At 48.5% G+C, this 22027-nt stretch overlaps 1 protein-coding gene across 1 annotated transcript in view; it reads left to right on the top strand.

The window, feature by feature from the left end:
• Positions 1-252: 252 nt before the first annotated feature.
• The window catches only part of PLPPR4 (phospholipid phosphatase related 4), a 43122-nt gene continuing 21347 nt past the window's right edge, over positions 253-22027 (top strand). The window contains exon 1 of the mRNA XM_083511041.1: positions 253-1047. Coding sequence (XP_083367167.1) covers positions 505-1047 — 543 coding nt within the window. The 5' untranslated portion in view covers positions 253-504. The remainder of the gene's footprint in view (positions 1048-22027) is intronic.

Raw genomic sequence — 22027 nt, 5'->3', positions numbered from 1 at the left:
CAGGTGAGCTCCCGTCTGGCCTCTCCAACTGGACACCCTTGTGTACTCCTGGACCCCGATCTAGCATGGCCCTTCCCCGCATCCTCCCGGATGGCGCGTTCCGCGTCTCCCGGACGCGTGTGGGCGCCTGTGCGCGCGCGCCTGAGCGGCCACGTGTTCCGTCCGAGGCGTCCCATAGGAGGCGCCCGCCCGCCCACGCCGCGAACGTGTGAAGGGGGCCTTCCTTCGCTCGCTCGCTCGCTCGCGCGTCCACCCACCCACCCTCCCCGGGCGACCTACATTCTCGCGCAGCTGCCTTCAACCCCCGACGCCACCCCACCCTGCCGTCGCCGAGGAGGAGGAGGAGGATGATGCTGCGTCGGGGCTCGGCGGCGAAGAGGTTAAGGCGGCCGCCTCCCTGTGCCCGTGCCCCTCCTTCCTCCTCCTCTTCCCGCTCCACCACCATGTAGGCAAGCGGGCCCCCTTCCCCTTTTCGCATGGAGCAGCTTCCTTGACGTCAGACCTATGAATATTGCACGAAGAAGCCGGCTGGCGAGAGCGACGGCTGGCGGCAGCGCTCGGTGTAGGCAAGGCGGGCCCTTCGCCGGAGGGGAGTGCGCCGGGCACGAGGAGGCGCTGATCGCCGCCGCCGCTTTGGAGAAGGAGGCCGCCCGGCGCCTGCTGGCCGACAGGGGAGCCGGAGGACGAACGGCAGGCCGGCCGGCCAGCGCCGGTGGTGGCTTTGCCGGTGGCGGTGGCGCCGACGGCCAAGCGGGCTTCTTGCTGCTGCTGCCGCCCCGAGAGGAGGAGGTTGTGGGCTGCGCGCTGCTCCCGCACCGGGAGGTGGTCCCGGGGGGATGTGACATCAGCGCCGCCGCCAGGCAGTGGGGCAGGAGAGGGGGACGGCTGCCCGGCAGCGCCGCCGCCGCCGCGGTCGCGCACTCGCTGCCGCCCGCTCCGGCTGCGCGTCTCCTGCCCGCGCCGTCCAGCATGTCTGCGAAAGAGAGGCAGAAAAGCAAAGTGGTCAAGGAGAGCGTCACGCTGTTGCCTTGTTTTTATTTCGTCGAGGTGAGTGGGGCAGACGATGGGGGGGGCTCCATCCTCTCTTTTTTTGGTGGGGGTGGTGGTGATGGGGAGAGATGATGTAAGGGGGCAGGATCTGTCGCCTGCCCCACCTGGCACGCGCCAGGGTCGGATCCCCAAAAGCAAAGAGCAGTTGTGCATTAGTGGCATGTGTGTGTGTGTGTGTGTGTGTGTGTGTGTGTAAGGTTGAGGTGTCAACATTTAGCATGTATTACATGGGTGGGGAGAGCCTGCTTGGCATTCCTGCCCAGAAACTGGGTCTCCTCCTGATCTCATCTTTAATCAAGGACTGGTGGGAGGGAAGAGAGGCAATGTGTTTCCCTTTGGATCACCTTAAAGAGCTGTTTCCTGAAAAGCAAAAAAAAAAAAAAAAAAGGATCAGGATGATGCATCAGGAAGCATCGGTCTGTAGGAGTGTAAACCTGGCTTGAAATTGGGGGAAGGGGCGAAACACATACACACAGAGACTTCTTCCGCTGTTTGGGAGAAATCATTCCTTTAAAGATTGAAGGAGGGTTGCAAATGAAGGGGAGATCACTTCACGTGCTCAGGATCATTCCAATAGGAGAGCAAGGTTGGGGAGAGGAAGAGGGTTGTTCTACGCGTACATGGAGCGGGCATGCATTATTTGAGAAAATTAAAATTAAGGTTGGGAACAAACGTTTTTAGATTGCTAAACAATTGGTGTTGCATTATTGTTGGCATGCACTTACATGGTGAACGTTCAGGTACATGGGAGGTGCTTGGATGGTTCCTGTTTCCATAGGTGTGATGTGTGTGTTTGCAGAAGCAAAACGGTTGTGTGAATGCATTTGCCTGCCACCCTCCCCCCACTGATGGCTTCAGAGCTGTTATGGCTGTTCTGTGTTGTACCTTGTTAGTGTTCCACCAGCACTCATTTTGGTTCTTTTCTGACAGTGTGATGTATAGGCACTTGTGAACTGCTTCTTTTGCAACTGGGGCACAAAAAGGAATTTTGTATTTGTACGTTTCGTTGATAGCTCAGGAAATGAGCAAGCATATCCTTGGAAGACCTGAGGATATGTTGAGGAAAGAAGTGTTGGACTGAGTCCGTCTGTGTTTGCTTTAGAGATGATTGACAAGAAGACTCAGAAAAAGTTGTAGAAGTCAGTCGCCTCCCACCATCACCTGGAGAAAAGAAGCTCAGCCCATCCCATCTAGACTCCCAGTGATGGGCTCTGTGTTGACATAATAGGAAGTCTCTGGTCCAGGATAGCCAATAGCTTCTTCACAAAGCCTAGCTGTTGTGTCTCATTTGCAATAATCAGATGGCATATAGCAAGGTTGGCTCACCAAATATATTGTTGGACTCCAAATCCCATCGGCGCCAGCCAATATGGCCAGTGGTCAGGAATGATGGGACTTGTAGTCTAACAAATCTGAAGGTCCACAGATGTTCCACCTTAGTCATATAGAGTGGTTAAGTTTTAGATATCTGGAATTCAAGGACTGTAGAAATTATTACACTAAAGGTGTAAGGATGCAGAGACACTGAAAACTGATGCAGGCAAATGAGTGTTTTTAAAATGTTCCTTGGGTGCATTGTTTTATTGATCACTCAGAAAAGCATTTATTATTTTGTTACGGGAAATGTCCTATATACTGAAGCATAAGTATATTCAGGGAAGAGTCTTCCTCAAGTTCTGAAAGGGGAAGGAGGGAATGTGTGAGTTATTCCATGTAAGAAAAGTTTTAAGTCTTTCCCTAAATGCCCTCCACCTCCTTAGTCTCTATAAACAAGAAATAAAAATGGAGTCATTAGCATCTGTGCCAGAGTGCTCAGATGATATTAAATGAAGAAATCAGAAGCTTGGGGTCCTTGCTCCCTCCTGGGCACATAGAAGAGTGGGAGGAGATAGGATAATGGATGGAATGTTCTTCGTAGGCCCTTTCTGACTCTTGCAAAGTTTGACCTATATTGGGAGAGAGCAGCTATGACTTTGAAAGGTATGGTCCTTCTGACACCGTAGGGTAGAGTAAGGGCTGAAGCTCAGTGGTAAAACATCTGCTTTGCATTCAAAAGTTCCCAGGTTCAATTCTTAGCATCTTCAAGTAGGGCTGGGTATGTCCCCAATCTGAAACCCTCGAGAGCATCTGCCAGTCAGTGTAGACAATGCTGAGGTAGCTGGACCAATCTAGATGGACCAATAGTATGAGTCTTGGTATGAGTCTACTTCCTATATTTCTTTGAAAATGCTCCATTGTTGATAGTCGCTCAAAGGACAAGATGCTTAATTTTTGAATTACTAGATCACTGCATCCACTTGGGCCTTCTTTCACTCAGCCACCTAAGCATCATCCATGGTCTTGGTTCAGTCCATAATGACAAAGTCAAGGGAGTCCAAGACTGGTTGGCTGCTTTGCCAAAGGAAAGTACTCAGAGGTTTCATATTAGTTTTGCTTAGGTAAGTGTAGCTGTTTCCTGATTTCAAACACAACACCCTCCGAAACAGGCTGCAGAGAGCTGAGCAACATTGATTAGAAGAATCTAATGAACATGTAGGGAATGGAACATTATTTATTTCATTGGAGCCACTTCGAGCCTGGCCTTTTCAAAATCAATCCCAAAGCAGGTTACAACAGGGAAAATTCATATTACATGCTCAACAATTTAAAAAATCTTAAAACACATCAAAAGCCATTACAACAAATCAGAATCAACTCTACTGACCAATTTAGCCAAATGCTTGTGTGAATAAATGTCTCTTTAAAGCAGATTTGGTGGACCTTTGACCCTCCAGGTGTCGCTTGAACTAAAACTTCCATCATCATTGGCCGTTGATCCTGCTTGTTGTGGAGTTGTAGTTCAGCAACATCTGTAAGGTCAAAGGTCCACCACCGCTGCTTTCGAAGGTGCCCACAGGCTGTCAGCATTGGTGCCAACTGAGTCTGTGAATGGAGGACATTCCATAATCAAGGTGGCGCGATTGAGAGCATCCTCTAACAGGTTTCTACATACCATTCATCGGCACATGTCACATTGTTAAGGGGGTGTCTCTGCAATGTCTTAAAGTCTGGGCTGGTGTATAGGGGAGTAACCGATCCAATGAGTATGTGGGCCCTAAGCCATGGAGGGCTTTAAATGTCAACCGAAGCACCTTTGAACTTGGCTCAGCAGCCGACTGGTAGCAAATGATGTCATTGCACTTCAAGCCTTCCACACGTGGCAGCAGGGGAATGGGAAGCATGATGATGTCATGTTAATGCATTTTGTTTCTCTGTCCAGAGGAGGGAGGAGGATATGTGGGCTGGCTCTCTCCCTCTTAAATCAGAGAGTATGTGGAGGCCGCTATCGCTCCAAAAGAACCCACACAGAATCAGTCTAAAAATGGCTTTTAAAAGTCATCACTTCATTTTGTCGCCCAGGGAATAGCTCTCAGAATTGTATACAGTACAGGGAAACCAACCATTAAGACTTCACTGCGCTGAACAATGAAAGAAATAAAACACACTGCTGGCTGTTATTTCTCCAAAGCCAGCAGGAGAGGGCAAGGCAGCCCGAGGGTGTGGAGAGTGGGAGGTAAAGAATAAAATGTAAACTTGCATGGTTTTAGGTAGCCACAGACCATGAGGGCAACAGTGAAGAGCATGTAATAGAAATATACTTGCATGCAGAAGAGATAACATTTTCTCGGGGGGGGGGCGTTTGAGAAGGGGAATGTTACTCATTTTGGAATGTGGTGTGTTCAATGAGGATTCTCATGATTGGATTTCCATGGTCTGGATGGCTCCAGATTACATATCGCCCTCAGAACTGCACTGAGGTGATTTACAGTTCATGAAGTGTACAGTCTATCAGGGTTCTCACTCATGTGGACGATCTTTGAGTGCATAGGCCTCCCTCATAATAGCACCAAATGTGAGGTAAGCAGAGGGCATGGCCCAGGGTGACTATATACCCAACTTTACAAAGGACAGTCCTCTGTTTGATAGTGTCCTCTATTTGAGGGTCATCCAGTCCAGGGTTGCATTCATATTCAGGGTTGCATACATTTAAAGCACTATGATACCACTTTCAACAATCATGGCTTCCACCCAAAGAATTCTTGAGCCTCTGTAAATATGGCCTAAGACTGGTTTTAAAATGACCACAGAAAGAGAGAGCAAAAGCTTTGAAAATGCCCATCAACAAGTTTTTATCACTTGATCTGCAAACTAAGCAGGCAGACAAATCACCTCTGGTGTCTTCTCCACTACGGTTAGATGTGTCGCATTTCTGTTTCAGTTATAGTAAATATTACCGCATGAGAATCTTATGAAAATTGGTGTCCTCTTTTTGGATCAGACACACACTTGAGCCTAAGTCTGTTGCTACCACCCATCTTCACATTCTGTTTCTGAACATACTGGTGGATGGGGTTTCCTGAGGACCTACAGACAGAAAGGATTTAGCAAACCTGAGTTATATGTGGAGCCCTTTTAAAAAAAGAAAGTAAAGGCAACTTTCAAAACTCATACATGAATATTACATCAAACATAACACATTTAAACATCAGGCAAGGCTTTGTGGATTTGTCAGGGCAAACAAAGAACTGTTAGATGGAGGTAAGATTAATTTAGCAAAGCATAGCATCGTTTCAAGTGTGGGAAAAGGAGAGTGGCATTTTCTGCTTATCTGCTGGGAATCTTTTTGTACAAAGAAAGCATACATACAGTGATATGAGCCCCTGAGGTGGCTACCAGCTCGAGGAGAGCAAGGCCAAAGTTCTGTATGGTAAGCAGGGAAATTAGACTTCTTTTCTTAAAGGTCATTGATTATTCCTAGAAAGCAAAAGCAAGCCAATCGTCCAGCCTGCCAGAGGTTGTTAACAGCCAGCGTCACAGCCAGGCAAGCACTAGAGGTGTTCACATGTGACATTCAATGATCGTATTATCTGTGACCCTGTGTACACCATACCTGAGCTGTGCAAAGCAACAGGTGTACACTCTTTCACACAAACACAGTGTAGAACTGGTGCTGTTCTGGGTGCCAAATAATACCACGTTTGTAAGAAATCCATCTTTTAGTGTGGCAGCACCTATACATTGGAACGTTCTTCCTATTGACAACCTCAGTGTTTAAACCTTAAATGGAGTTAGGCTTGTGTCCCAAAATCAGATGCAGAGAATCCTTAACCTCAGACAGAAAAGCCGGGCCTTCTGGCCCCCAGGGTCAGAAAATTAGGTGCTCTGGCAGAGATGTGAGTTGCTTGGTGAAAGATCCAAATAGGATCTGAACTTCTTCTGAAGTTCTTATTCAAAGCAGAGCTGGGGAAACCCAAAGATCTACCTGGACCGATACTTTAAGATACTTACCCTCTGCTAATGTTACAGTGGTACCTCAGGTTAAGAAGTTACTTCATTCTGGAGGTCCGTTCTTAACCTGAAACTGTTCTTAACCTGAGGTACCACTTTAGCTAATGGGGCCTCCCACTGCTGCTGTGCGATTTCTGTTCTCATCCTGAAGCAAAGTTCTTAACCTGAGGTACTATTTCTGAGTTAGCCAAGTCTGTAACCTGAAGCATCTGTAACCTGAAGCATCTGTAACCCGAGGTACCACTGTATTTGTAGATCCTACAAGGTATACAACACTTAAGTTGAATCCTGACCCCATTTAAGGCTTAAACACTGAGGTTGTCCTGGGAAAAGGGAAATAGAAATTTAGGAGACTTGCCAGTGTTATTATCCAGTGTCGCCACCCACATGGTCTTGACAACAAGGCTCAGAGTAAATTCAAAGGGAAGGCAAAGATAAGGGGAGAGAAGTGTTGGGTTTATAATCATGGACAAAGGATAGCATAAATTGTCTGGAAGACGCAACCCTTTGCCTCTGTGCGGCTCTTACAGTTGAGATGGTTTCAGAATTAATACAAAGGCAAACATGTTCGTGACATGAATTTAACTATGGATGGATTCAGCCCACCAGCTTTCACTCATGTTATAATATTCTGAAGCTGCTACGTTTGGAAGCCTGTTGGGAGCTCACTTTTATAAGTCTGTCAAAAATGCAACCAACCCAAGGACTACCTCATTTTATTTTATTTTAAAGCCCAAGAACATGTGACTGGCTGAAAATGTGGTGCTGGAATCAGTTTGCCAGTACTGGGGAAACTGGTGCCTAGATATACGAAGATACCTTCTATTGCTTTAGTATACCCATGAGTCAGTGGCTTTTTTCATGGTATTCCCACGAACCTTGGGCGGGGGACGCACACAACCACTTGCCAGGTTGCTTGGGAGAAATGCCTCTGGCCTTCTGCCAGCAGTTTCATAGCTCTAGTGTGTCCTTGTTCCCAGAGGCAGCTAGCATATTGGCAGCCACTAGAGACAGGGACTCAAATATGTGGAACATATACATTTGGCCCCAATTCACTTTCAAACAAGATTGGAAAACTCATTTACTTCAAGCAGCCTTGAGCCGAGGTGTTGCGCTGACCATTTCAAACCATTTACATTGTTGCTGGTTTTAAAGGAATGTTGTTTTTTTCCTTAATTGCTTACATTGATTTTATATGAGAGTTGTCCTGGTGCATTCTGATGTCCACCACTGAGAAGAGGCCCATATATCCTCAGATATGGGCTAGAAACAAAAGCAAGTTCAGGATCATGTACAAGGACTTTAGTGTAGGTGCAGGATCATAGCTGGAAGTTGAGCAGCTGAAGTAGATGGAGAAAATTGTCCTGGATCTACTTGCAGAGCTTTGTAATCTGGGCTAGGTGGTCAAGATCAAATGCTGCAATTGGTCAGTCAAAGGCTCAGTGCAATTTTCTGCAGCCATTGACTTCTAGGGAACAGGATTTCAAGTTGCTAAGAGTTCTTTTCAGATCCCCCTGGTAGACCGGGGGTGGATCTCTCTTCTCAGGGCAATGAGAAGTTTTCATTTGCAGATCCTTCGTTCATGGCCCTAACAAGTATAAATGGCTCGTGTGAGACATAAGTTGCTGCTGGATTCTCTCTGATGTTAGTCATTTTATTATATTGATTTTTGTTCTATTTATATTGTTTGTGTTACGATGTTTGTAATTATGTATTTTTATGAATTGCCATATACCAACCACCCTGGGAGCCTTCGGATTTAAGAGAGGGATATTAAGTAATAAATAGACAAATGTTGTGCTTAGGATGAAATAAGAGCATAAGAATAGCCTGCTGGATCAGACCACTGGCTCTTATTTCATACTAAGCACAACATTTGATAGCCCTCTCCTCCATGAATTGGTCTAATCCTTTTTTTTTAAATGTTGCTGTTTTAATTGTTTAGTTTTACTGCAATGAGATGCTTCAGCTTTTATGTCTTGTTTGCAAAGTTGCCTTGGGAGGGCTTTGCCCTGCATACAGACAAACTGGTGACCTATATTACAGAGAGCCGGCCTTTATTTGACATGTCCAAGTCTAATCTAAGGACAGATAATCCTAAAAAGGGCTAGCAGGGACCTTAAATTTGTCCATCAGCGTTTAGCAACTGAGGTCACCTGGTCACACTCTTCCCCCATTATTGTAGTTTGTACTGTGTTTTGTTTTTCAAATCGTAGTAATTATTTCTAAATTTTGGATTTTTACTATCAAGCTCTCTCCCACTTGATCCATCCCTATGTTGAGATCATTTGCTCTTTCTGTCTCCACAGCTGCACTTCTGCCTATGGTGCTGAACCAGCACTATAGTCCTTGTCCATGGTGCTGAACTTGCTTTTGATTGCAGCCTAGGCTCATCTAGACTTCTTCTTGTCCTGCCTCTTTCCACTGGGATAACCCAATATTTACAGCTGAATTGGAGCAAACTTCTATCAGGTTTTCTGTGGATTGATGTTTGCGCCAATTCAACACTAAAGAGCGGATTTTCCCAGTCAAAGCAATGGGGAAAGCGGAAAACCACTCAGACCCGTGCTTTCTAGGCAAGTGAAAGCTGCCTGTTTCAGAGCACTGGGCCTGTTATAATTAGTCATTAAATTTGTATATCCAGAGGTTAACAGAAGTTAGGCTATTCCTTTCCCAAATTAGGGCACAGCTGGGCCACCAGCCAAAACTGATGGAAGGCAACTGCACCACCGAGGCCACCTGAGCCTCAAGCAACCACAAAGGATCCAGGAGTACTCCCAAGCTACATAACCACCACTTCAGAGGGAGGGTGGAATGCTCTGTCCCATGAGACTAGGGCCCTTCAGGATTTAACCTCCTTCCATCAGGCCTGTAAGACAGAGCTATTCTGCCTGGCCTTTAATTTGAATTCAGCCTGATCTTTTATTTCCCTTCTCTTCCTTCCCCCTACCCTTTTATGAAGATCACCCGCTCAGAGACCCCACAGCTAATTCTCCCCTGGCCTCTTCGCTGGTCCAAGTAGGACCAATTCAGCCAGCTAGCCCTGGGGATTATCTAATGCTTATTTCCACTAAATTGATTTTTGAATTTTATTGTTATTCATGTTTTTATACTGTCTTTTATGCTGCTCTTATAATTAAGTGTTTTAAATTTGGTGTTAGCTGCCCTGAGCCCGGTTTTTGAACTGGGAAGGGCAGGGTATAAATAATAATAATAATAAAAGTATTATTGTTATAAGAGTAGGCAACCTCACATCTATCCAGTCTAGGGAACCACCCACTAACAATGCCTCAATCTTATCTGGATTGAGCTTCAGTTTATTGGCTCCCATTGAGTCTGTTACCGAGGCAAGACAACAGTCTAACACATCCACTGCAACACCCACAGATGTAAAGTGAACTGTGGGAGGGAACTGATTTTCTGTATCCATTTCAATGGGGGATTAGGCCCGGTTTTGGCACAGAAACTGCTTGGGTCACCCCCAGTGTGGTGTAGTGGTTAAGAGCAGTGGACTCGTAATCTGGGGAACCGGGTTCGATTCCCTGCTCCTCCACATGCAGCTGCTGGGTGACCTTGGGCCAGTCACACTTTTGTGAAGTCTCTCAGCCCCACTCACCTCACAGAGTGTTTGTTGTGGGGGAGGAAGGGAAAGGAGAATGTTAGCCGCTTTGAGACTCCTTCGGGTAGTGATAAAGCGGGATATCAAATCCAAACTCTTCTTCTTCTTCTATATAAGAGAGAGACATGGGAAACATAACCTTGTTAATTCTCCTCAACCTCTTAGTGACGTTTGATACCATTTTTTTATATTTTTGATATCCTTCTGGAGAGGCTGTCTGAGTTGGGGGTAGGTGGCACTGCTTTGTGAATGCTCCGGTCCTCCTTGCATGGTCTCTCCCAGAGGGTGATGCTTGGGGAGTGCTTTTCAGCCCCATGGAGCCAATAATAATAATAATAATTGTTAAGTCGTGGGTTGACATAGCAGCCGGCACAGCGATTTCTTCAACTAGCTCTTTATTATGGTAAGCTGGAATAGAACTGACTGCGAACAGCTCAGCCGGCCTGTATTTATAGGCAGCCGGCTGTCAACATTGTAACCACAACAGCCCAGAGTTCCCGCCTAAAATAACTGGCGCAGACCTGAGTGAAAACTATCTACAGACCTGAGTGAAAACTATATACAGTATCCCCTGTTGGCCCAGGGTGAAACTACACTACATAACACCCCTCCCCACCGAGATAAGGCGTTAGTTACAATCGTAATGGTTTCCTTATATACAGCACTACGCGTAATGGTTCAATTAGGCACAAAAGCATATCGGTTACATTTCCCATACTTAGACCAACAGTGATACCTGTCCAACAACATAGTCCTTTAAATGAGTTGGGCGCTTGGAAACTCTGCCAGACCGCCGGGGACTGGTAGCCAAGTCCGGAGGGCCACACAGTTCTCGCTGAGGCTGTGGTGCGACCCTAGGTGGCGTTGGAACCAACTCCCCTGGATCCGCTGCTGTGAGTGGAGCCTCCGCAAGTGGAGTGGTCTGAGTCTGTTCTGAAACGGCTTGGTTCGGCTCCACGCTGGCAGTTTGCGAGGGAGGTGTAGGTGGGGCCTCGCCATCTGTACGTGTCTCTTCTGGAGCCGCAAGCGCAGTTGGGGGCACCTCGGTAGTGTCCAAGTCCCCAACCCTGCGCCTAAGCTGGTCTATGTGCCGTCGCCACAAGCGTCCGTCTTCGAGTGCCACCTGGTACGAGCGAGGTCCAGTGACTCCCACTACTGTGGCTGGCACCCAAGGGATGTCCCCCACATAGTTCCGGGCAAAGACCTGGTTTCCTGGGACAAATGACCGTGGTGCGTTGGCACAGCCTGGGGGTTCAGCCACGGCAAAGTCTGGGTGTAGCCGGTCGAGCGGTGACCTGAGGCGGCGGCCCATAAGCAGTTCAGCAGGACTCCTCCCTGTGGCCGCATGAGGGGTGATGTGTTGCACGAACAAGTATTCGGCGACCCGCTCATGCCAGTCTCCCCGGTCCAGGCGCGCCAGTGCCTCTTTTGTCGAGCGCACCATTCTTTCCGCTTGCCCGTTGCTGGATGGATGAAAAGGTGCCGTTAGGGCATGGCGGATGCCCCGTCCCAAAAGATACCGCTCAAACGTGCCTGACGTGAACTGCGGTCCGTTGTCAGAGACAAGGACATCAGGACACCCATGCGTTGCAAACAGGCCTCGCAGCACCCGGATGACAGCTTCGGTAGTGGTGGAGGGCATCAGGGCGACCTCCAGCCATTTGGAATAGGCGTCCACCACTACCATAAAGGTCCGGCCGTGAAAGGGGCCAGCCAGATCGATGTGCACCCTTGACCAGGGTGTCTTTGGCGTCTCCCAGGTGTGTCCCTTAGCTGCCGGTGGTGCAGGCCTCGACTCCTGGCACGCTTGACAGGCGGACACCCAGGCAGTGATGGCATCGTCCATATTAGGCCACCAGACGTAACACCGAGCCAACGCCTTCATTTTGACAATTCCCGGGTGGCCAACGTGCAGAGCCTCCAGGACGCGCTGACGGAGTCCCTGGGGAATCACGACGCGGTCTCCCCACAGCAGACAGCCGCGATGAGCTGAGAGTTCATGTTGTCTGGTTGCGAAGGGCTGGAACTCCGATGCAAAGGGCCCTTGTGGCCACCCCCTCCACACCCAGTTGAGCACCCGGCTGATGGTGCGATCCTGGGCAGATGCGGAGGCCACAGTGGCAGCCGATACAGGTGCTGCCGGAAGATCCTCAATCAGAAGGAGCGATGAAGCTGGAGCCGGGTCTTCCACAAATGCTGGAAGAGGGCAACGGCTGAGGGCGTCGGCATGGCCCATCGATTTCCCCGGGCGATGGATGAGCCGGTAGTGGTAGGCAGCCAGGAAAACAGTCCATCGCAGCATGCGTGGTGAGAGGACCGGTGGAGTTGGACGATCACCGCGAGGAGGCCCAGGAGTGGCTTGTGGTCAGTGATGAGGTCAAAAGTCCTGCCATAGAGGTATTCATGGAACCTCTTCACTCCAGCCACAAGTGCCAATGCCTCCTTGTCGAGCTGGCTGTAATTCCGTTCCGTCGGAGATAGTGTCCTGGAAAAGTAGGTGAGCGGTGCTTCTCTTCCATCTGGAAAACGGTGACTAAGGACAGCACCGATGCCAAAAGGTGAGGCGTCGCAGGCAAGGACCAGCGGCCTGGATTCACTGTACTGTACCAGCACACTGTCTGAAGAAAGGAGAGCCTTGACCGCGTTGAAGGCCGCCGTCTCCCGATGACCCCAGGCCCAAGGCGTCTTAGTGCTAAGGAGTCGGTGAAGAGGCTCAGCCACTGTGGCTTTGTGGGGCAGGAACATGTTATAAAAGTTCAGCAGCCCCAGGAACGCCTGCAACTCCGTTTTGTTCTTTGGAGTGGGGGCCTGCTGGATAGCGCGGATCTTGGATGTGGTTGGATGAAGACCGGAGGCATCGATAAGATAGCCCAGGAACTCTACCTGTGGAACGGCGATCTGGCACTTCTCCCTCTTTACCTTGAGCCCGGCCTCCTGGAACCTAGTCAGCACGGCACGGAGGCGCTCGAACAGCTGCTGGTGTGAGTCTGCAGACACCAAGACGTCATCAAAATATGGTACCACGCCCGGAAGCCCTTGCAGGAGACGCTCCATAAGGCTTTGGAAGATGCCAGGAGCCACACTCACCCCGAACTGCAACCGGCGGCAACGGAATGCCCCCCGGTGGGTGACGATCGTCTGGGCTTCAGCAGTGGCATCATCGACTGGCAGTTGTTGATAGGCTTGGGCAAGGTCCAGCTTAGCGAAGACCTTACCCTCACCCAGGGAATGCAGCAGGTGTTGGACAACAGGAACCGGATAAGCGTGCTGCTGAAGTGCCTTGTTGATCGTGCACTTGTAGTCAGCGCAGATTCTCACCGACCCATCTGGCTTGACAGGCGTGACGATGGGGGTTTCCCACTTTGCGTGGTCAACCGGCTCCAAAACTCCTTGGGCGATCAGTTTGTCCAGTTGTTCGTCCACCTTAGCCTTGAGAGCAAAGGGAACCCGGCGTGGCTTTAGCTTGATGGGGGCGACTTGTGGATCAAGGCTAAAGGAGATGGGCGTACCTGTATATTGGCCCAAGGTGCCGTCAAAAACCTCGGCAAAGTCTTTGACCAGACCCTCAGTCTCTGCGTTAGAGATGCAGTTGATGCCGGTGACTTCCAGGCCGAGGGCATCAAACCAGTCTAGCCCTAGGAGGCTTGGCCGCTGACCTTTGACCACCACCAACCGGAGCAGGCCCGAAAAATCCTTGAAGGCGATCCGGAACCGGCCAACGCCTACCACGGGAATGTCGTTTCCCTGGTAGTCTCTCAGGTGTACGCGGTGAGAGTCGAGTTGCCTTTTGGACACTCTGGGTACCAGTCTTTTGATGGTGCTCCATGACACGATGGACAGGGCAGACCCGGTGTCGATCTCCATGTCACATGGAGCTCCTTCAATGAGCACCGTGACGTTCAGCTTGCGTCGCGTAGGCGCGTCGGTTTGGCCAATCGTGGTTCCAGACGGGCAGCGGCAGTTGGTGAGAGCGAAACAACTTTCCTTGGCAGACTGGAGTGAAGACTTGGACTTGCGAGTCGATGAAGGGGGGGTGTCAGACGGAGCCGATCGGCAGACCTTAGCGATGTGGCCCCTTCTGGAACACTTCCTACAGATGGCGTCTCTGAATCGACACTTGGCACGGGAATGGTTGCCTCCGCAGCCAGCACATTCCGGTTGGCCCTTGGACTTCTGTTGGAACTTCCTGCGCTCCCGCTTTGTCTGGTGCACGTCATCGTCTTCACTGGAGGATGCCTCCTCACTGCTGGCCTCTTCATGATGCACCGGAACTGGCTCCCTAGCAAGATGCGGGCTGCTGGACTTGCGGATCTCCTGGGCGGAGCGTTCAGCAGCTTCTGAGGCCACAGCCTCCTCAATGGCTTTCTGTAGCGTGAGGTCTGGCTTGGCTAGGAGACGCCGTTGCAGATGGATGTCCCGGACCCCGCAGACGATTCGATCCATCAGGGCATCGTCTAAGTCTCGGAACTCACAGTGCATTGCAGCCTGATGCAGGGCGGTGGTGTAGTTGTTGATTGACTCCCCCTCTGCCTGGTTCCGGTGGTAGAACGCATGGCGGGCAGCAATCTTGGACGGCTTTGGTGCGTAGTGGTTGCGGAGCTTCTCTTGGATCGTGTCCCATGGTGTTGCCTGGACTGCTTCAGGCGCAACCAACGCTCGGGCCGTCTCAAACACCTCAGGCCCACAGAGGCTGAGGAATAGGCCCCGCTTCCGATCCTTTGATACTGCTGTCAGCTCGTTGGCTTGGAGGTAGCAGTCGAACCGAGCGAGGTAGGAGTCCCATGATTCAGAGGCTGGCGCAAACGGCGGTAGAGGCACAAGTGAAGCCATGATTCCGATGCCGGCGTGAAGGGCGATGGATGGAACACAGTGCTCTAGCCAGAACAGTCAGCTCTGAATTGGTTCTGCCCAGTGATTTCGCTCAGTGATTTCGCTCTGTGATTCAGCTCAGTGATTCAGCTCAGTTCAGAGGCTGGCCGCATCTGGCTGTGCTCTGATGTCCATCCATCCCACCTTCGTCGCCAGTGTTAAGTCGTGGGTTGACATAGCAGCCGGCACAGCGATTTCTTCAACTAGCTCTTTATTATGGTAAGCTGGAATAGAACTGACTGCGAACAGCTCAGCCGGCCTGTATTTATAGGCAGCCGGCTGTCAACATTGTAACCACAACAGCCCAGAGTTCCCGCCTAAAATAACTGGCGCGGACCTGAGTGAAAACTATCTACAGACCTGAGTGAAAACTATATACAGTATCCCCCTGTTGGCCCAGGGTGAAACTACACTACATAATAATAATAATAATAATAATAATAATAATAATTAATAAATTTTATTTATACCCCCACCCTCCCCAGCCAGAGCCAGGCTCAGGGCGGCTAACACCAGTAAAATTACAGTAAGAACACAATGGGGGGGGGCAATTTAAAATACAGGTTAGAATGCAATTTAAAATGCAGCCTCATTTTATAAAGTAGCTCATAGATCAAAACCACAAGGAGAGGGAAACATAAGGGTCTGACTGAGTCCAAACCAAAGGGTAGGCGGAACAGCTCTGTCTTGCAGGCCCTGCAGAAAGATGTCAAGTCCCGCAGGACCCTAGTCTCTTGTGACAGAGCATTCCACCAAGTTGGGGCCAGTACTGAAAAGGCCCTGGCCCTAGTTGAGACCAATCTAACCCCCTTGCGACTTGGGACCTCCAAAGTGTTGTCATTTGTGGACCTTAAGGTCTTCTGCGGGGCATACCAGGAGAGGCAGTCCCATAGGAGTGGAGTTCTTCAGAGTTCAGTTTTATCCCCTATGCTATTTAACATCTACATGAAACCGCTGAGCAGCGTTCAAAACTCCCATTGTTCTAGGTGCGTTTTGCGATGGGGAGTTTCATTAATGCAAGCAGTTTCTGAGCTGTGGGCACAGTACTGAGCCCAAGATTTCAGTTTAAAACTGCTACTGCTGGAAGAAAAGGACGACCTTTTTCTGCCTCCTCACTTCCATCCACTCTCTGAAGACTGGAGAAGGGACCCTCATAATAATATTAGGGGGGCAGGCAGGGGAAGTATGGCTTTGTTTTTTGCAGTCTTCAGATGAGGACTAAGCCATGTTGTCAGTGGCTGCCTCAGGTCTCAGCTCACAAAAGACCAACGCCAAGCTCTTCTTATATACAAGGATGTTTATTGCAGTTCATTATTGGTTCCACAACCGAGGCGCGCAGCCCCGCGTCTCTTAACATCAGACATTTGAAGTCCCCTCTGAGTCGGTCCCGCCTCTACACCAACTTAAGAGGCTTGTGCTAGACCACCTCTTCCTGTCTTTCCTTTTCCGCAGGGTCTTTCTGCCCCCCTGGGTTCCTTCCCTCCTGCTCTCTCCTGAAGCGGATTCCTCAGATGCCTGTTCCCCCCTCCTTCGTGCTTTGGGGCTAGGCTCCTCCTCCGGGCTTTCTCCATTTCCGCGCGCCTCCACATTTGAACTTGGCGCGCGTTCGCTCCCCCTGACCTTCCTCTTGACACTTACACTACTCCCTGTACTACTCTCCGCCTCTTCCGGCAGGACGTCCTGCCCCGATCTCCTTCCCCTGTCTCCTTCCTGCTCCGCTCCGTGTGTCACACTGGGAACTCCTCTCTCTTCCCTTCGTTCCTGCTGGGAAGCTGGCCCCGATCTCCCACTCCCACTCGGGGTTTCCCTGCTGCTTCCCTGCTCCTGGCAGGTCCCCCCTGTGACCCCCCTTGTCCTGACTAGGGGCGCCCCCTCCTGGGAATCCTCCGATTCACTTGAGAGACTCATAGAAGACCTCAAGTCATTGTCATCCTCTTCCTCACTGTCCTGGGATTCTCCCTCATCGCTCTCCGTCTCCTCCCTCACCTGTGCCTCTGTCTCTGAACCCCTGACACATGTGAAAAATGAACATAAGATTTTAGCTGCAGTTCATTCATTTTCAGCTTTGCATTCTTGTTATAAAAGAGCTCACCTAAACACTCCATTGTGGCGCCTATAACCTCGGTTTAACGTGCCACTCAGCTCCTAGCTTTCATATCTCAGTTTCTAACACTGCCGCTGAGTGGGGTCATCCGGAGTTTTGAGTACGTTGTCAGCAGTATGCTGATGACACGCAGTTCTGCTTCTCCTGCACACCAGTGTGGACCAAGGAAATGTGCTCTCCAAAGGACATGAAGTAACTTTGTTGTGTACATTTTGCAGAAGGAAGACGATAGCTTTGTGTGTCTAGCAATGGATTACAGTGGGCCTGCCACTTAAGCGAGGGTTCAGGTCCATGTATCCACATGCAAAGGCACAATTGCATTAAGTCAGGAACCCCCAGAGCTGCACACCTGCTTCATAAGCATCCCTACCTGTCTGGAGCTGGCCTTGCTCTCTGCATTGCTTAGAGTTGGGAAGGAGGAATGATGTAACCGAGCAGAGTGGACATCCTCAGGATCCATAGTGAGAAGCAGTTGGGCTAAGTGGGTTTAAGGTAATGATCATAAAGTGGAAAAACATGTCACTCGTCAAAGAACAAGCTAAGCCAAATTGTGGTTGTCAGAACAATAGTATTTAAAACAAACTGGCCTGTCCAACCGTGTATTGTTTAAGAAGCTGCACTAGCACGTTCTGCAATATATTCCTGGAGAATAAAAGCTGCATCGCCTGGAAAAAGTAGTAGCAGGATTTGGGAAACCCTCAACCTCATGAAAATAGATTAACGTCTCACTTCACGAATTCCAAGGCTGAGTCATGACAGCGAAAATAAATGTGTCTGGACTTATGCCCAACTCAGGCCATGCCCTGCCGCATTACTCTCTGTCTTGCAAATTGAGCATCCAAGCCAGCTTCATTAAATTTACTGAGAAGCTTCCAATGAAATCAATGGGGAGTGAAGTACAGCTAGCCTTGTGCAGGATTGTGGCCAATGATTTTATACCCTTGGCCCGGAAACTCTCACTAGAGGGTCATGCAGTGCCTCTTGGCACTGTGATACAGTGGTACCTCGGGTTAAGTACTTAATTCGTTCTGGAGGTCTGTACTTAACCTGAAACTCTTCTTAACGTGAAGCACCACTTTAGCTAATGGGGCCTCCTGCTGCTGCCGCACTGCCGGAGCACAATTTCTGTTCTCATCCTGAAGCAAAGTTCTGAACCTGAAGCACTATTTCTGGGTTAGCAGAGTCTGTAACCTGAAGCGTATGTAACCCGAGGTACCACTGTACAGTCTTAGGACACCCCCCACACTATAGATCTATATTGGCCAGTTTAATGGACATAACAAGATTTTTGGGGATCCTAGGTTACTCACGAGGCAAATGATTCTGTACCAGACCCCCGGGACCCTTCAGGGAACGATGGTTCGAAGGGTTCCTTGAGAAAAGGGAAATGCTATTCAACCATAAAGAAGATGCCTACTGGATCAGACCAAAGGCTAATCTAGCACAACATCTTGATTCCCACAATGGGATGTCTCTTGGGAAGGCCACAAGCAGGGCATGATAGCAACTGTCCTCTCCTGCTGTGGTTCCACAGGAATTGGGATTCAGAGTTATTCTATCCCTGATAGGATAGCTCAGTTGGTTAGAGCACTGTGCTGGTAATGCCAAGGTTGCAGGTTTGATCCCCATATGGGACAGCTGCATATTCCTGCATTGCAGTGGTTTGGACTAGATGATCCCCAGGGTCCCTTCCAACTCTACCATTCTATGATTCTTTGATCTTTGAACCTGGACTAGTACTAGCCCATGATAGCCTTACACACCTTGCATTTGTCAACCGCCCCCCATTGAAAGCCATCTGACTGAGATGCTCTCTTCATTAGTCTCTGACATACTTATGCCCCTGAGAGTACCACCATAACACTTTATACTGACAGGTCTAGAGAAAAATGGCAAACATTGAAACCTATCCAATCATATAAACAAGGCAAACACTTGACTATATGCCACTGATAAGTATGAGTTTCCCTTTTTCTTTCTTTTACTTCCTGTGCACAGGATCAGATGTGAAAACCCACTGAATGTCAGGAAACCCATTGAAGTTATAGGAAAGAGCCCCAAGCCTATTAATTATCAGAGTCCCATGGACACTATTTGTAAACTCTTCTATAGGCAGTGCTATTCGTCTGCTCCGTTGCTTCCCGCTGAAATATTTGGCTCATCGATGCATGCGCACCCCATTAATGAATGTGGGCTGCGCATGCACATATATGCAAAGCTGTGGCGACTGTGCTTTGGTGTGTGTGTGTGCATCAAAAAGAAAAAGAACGTGATTCCTTTGTTTTAAAATGGATACAGCGTTAAGGGAACAAACCCTGTTTCGATCGTTCATTATCCTGCAAATAGCAAGTTGTTCCTTTGTTATTGCATTATGTCATATTAGAAAAGGGGGGGGGGAGGAATTATGCAGAAGTCTGGTTTTTTTATCCTCCAGATGGAGTGGGATTTAGTCCTCACATGTTGCAGGGAAAGTTACAAGGACACAGATTATTTGATGAGATACAAAGGGGGAGGTGGAAAGCAAGGAGATAAATTATATAATTAACTCTTGCAGTGCCAATATCACAGGTGAGCAGCATTGCGTTCCTCTACGCTCAACACCATGGGACACAGGGGAATTCCAGAAGCAAATCTGAAGGTTGTGGTTGCTACCATACCTGCATCAACTCTATCTGTGATTTTTAAATTGCGGCGTTTCAAAGCTTCTAAAGCAGTGGACATTTAAAAGCCTATCTAAGCAACATCTTCCTCTTTTAAAAGCTGTATGCGGCAGTCCCCCAAATGCTTGACCACTGAGTAAGACTGACTGACAGACATGCTGTTTCAAGTGTCTCTGAGCATGCAAAGAGTGCCTTATTCCCCAAACTGGCTTTTCCATAACATGCTATCCATCATATAAAACACATAAGTTAAACTTCAGTGTGTGCAATTGGTATGATGGTGGAATTGTGCCTTATTTTTTATTCATTTCTACCTCCACTTTCCTCTCCCTATCTTCCTCTCTTTCTCCTGTGTCAGATGGTAAACTTTAGGGGCTGGCGTCTGCTGTCTTGTACTGTGTAAAGCACCATGTCACTATATAAGTAATAAATAAGGATGTAGCATAGAAGCCCAAAGATGAGTTCTTACCCATCTATGGAACGTACTTGCTCAGAGACACTTTGCATCTGGAGTTGCTGGTGGAAGAGGCAGGGAACAGACAGGGAACAGGCGACAAGGGAAGGAGGTATCTCTGTAACTGCAGCTTACAGACCAGCAACTGACTGAATTGGACGGGAGCTTCCTGTCAACCGTTAGGTTACATGTGGATTTGACTCATTTCATTTCATTTAGAGAAGATGTGTGTTCTGGAGTGTCACTTAGTGAAGGAAAGGCACTAGCCCTGCCCTTTGCTATGTTCAAAAAAATTCCCTTTATCAGAACAGCATCTGATGGCTGCTGTACAAGATCTGGGCCTAAATTGGCTACATGTTTGGCAGTTATACTCTCTTCTTCTAAGTATGTCCAATGTGAGAGAAGCAGCCACCAGGAATTTTAGTTCGTTGAGGCTTCGGTTAGATCCAGAACACACAGCACTTACACTCTTTGCTGTTAAGAAGAGAAGAAGAAGAAGAGTTTGGATTTGATATCCCACCTTTCACTCCCCTTCAGGAGTCTCAAAGCGGCTAACAATCTCCTTTCCCTTCCTCCCCCACAACAAACACTCTGTGAGGTGAGTGGGGCTGAGAGACTTCAAAGAAGTGTGACTAGCCCAAGGTCACCCAGCAGCTGCATGTGGAGGAGCGGAGACGTGAACCCGGTTCCCCAGATTACGTGACTACCGCTCTTAACCACTACACCACACTGGCACTGGTTAGACCTTCAATTTTCTCCCCTCCCTCCCTGGGCAGGTTCCAACCCCTCTCTGTTGTTTAGGACAATCCAGCAGCCTCAGATCAGGTTAGCAAACCCTCCAAGTGTCCCTATTTTCCAGAGACAGTTCCGGATTTACACAAGCCGCCCCAGTTTCTGATTTGATCTCGGAATGTCCTGCTTTCCCTTAGGAGGTCCCTGTTTTCATTGGAAATGTTGGAGGGTATAGAGTTCTGTGACCTCTGAGTCAAGGAGATAAATAACTATACAACCTATAGAAGACATCTGAAGGCAGCCTTGTACAGGGAAGTTGTTTAATGCATTCCTGCACCATGTGATAACCTATCAGAATGATAGATCTGTTTTGAGCATGCTCAGAGCTCTTTCTTTGAAGGCCAGATTTCCTTGTAGCTTTCAGCATGTTCTGATAACCAGAGAAGCAACAGGTAGTGTTTCCTACATTGGAGAGCTTTTGTTTGTTTCTTTTGCATTTCCTTTATGGCCTTCTGAGAGAGAGAAAGAGAGAGACCGGGAGAGAGCACAAGCAAGCAATGCAATAGAAAAGCATGCAGAGACTGAAAAAATAAAACAATGATGCAGTAGGGAGGAAAACCTGAAAGCAACTGAGAATACAATATAGCATTCAACTATCTCATATTTAAAAGGGTTGTATTGGTTACACTTATTACTTTTACTGTATTTTGTATGTATATCAATATTTTTTTTAAAAAAAGCAATGCAGCACAAGTGTTTCTGAAATAAATATATTTTACTCAATCATTTTGCATGTATTTTTGTCAATCAAATTAGGAGGAGAAATGGTGGGTGGCTTGTGTATGTGTTGCAACAAACTCTATTAATTAGTTCACTGCACTCACTATTAAGAACTGCAGCGGTAGCTGGGTAAGACAGGGCAGGTTGAACAGAACCATGAACAATTCCAGAGTATTTTTCAGGGCATTTCCGCAAAAGGTGTGTGTATTCGCTTCCAACAAGTCCTTCCCCTCCTGTAACTTCAGGATATTAATTCTTGCTTACTTTTTTTTTTCTCAGAGAATTTCTAAAAGTTTGGGCTCTGTGCCTGTTTCGATATCTTAATGCTCACTTCTGCTTCTCCTGCAGCGTGGCTGCTAGGAGATCAAGTAAGCACATTTTAGTGTTGTCCCCAAACACTAACCTAAATTATGATTTGTTGAAATAAGGCA

This window comes from Podarcis liolepis (assembly GCF_965112155.1).
Source record: "Podarcis liolepis genome assembly, chromosome: 6".
Classification (NCBI taxonomy): domain Eukaryota; kingdom Metazoa; phylum Chordata; class Lepidosauria; order Squamata; family Lacertidae; genus Podarcis; species Podarcis liolepis.
This window is presented reverse-complemented; position numbering and strand designations above follow the sequence as displayed.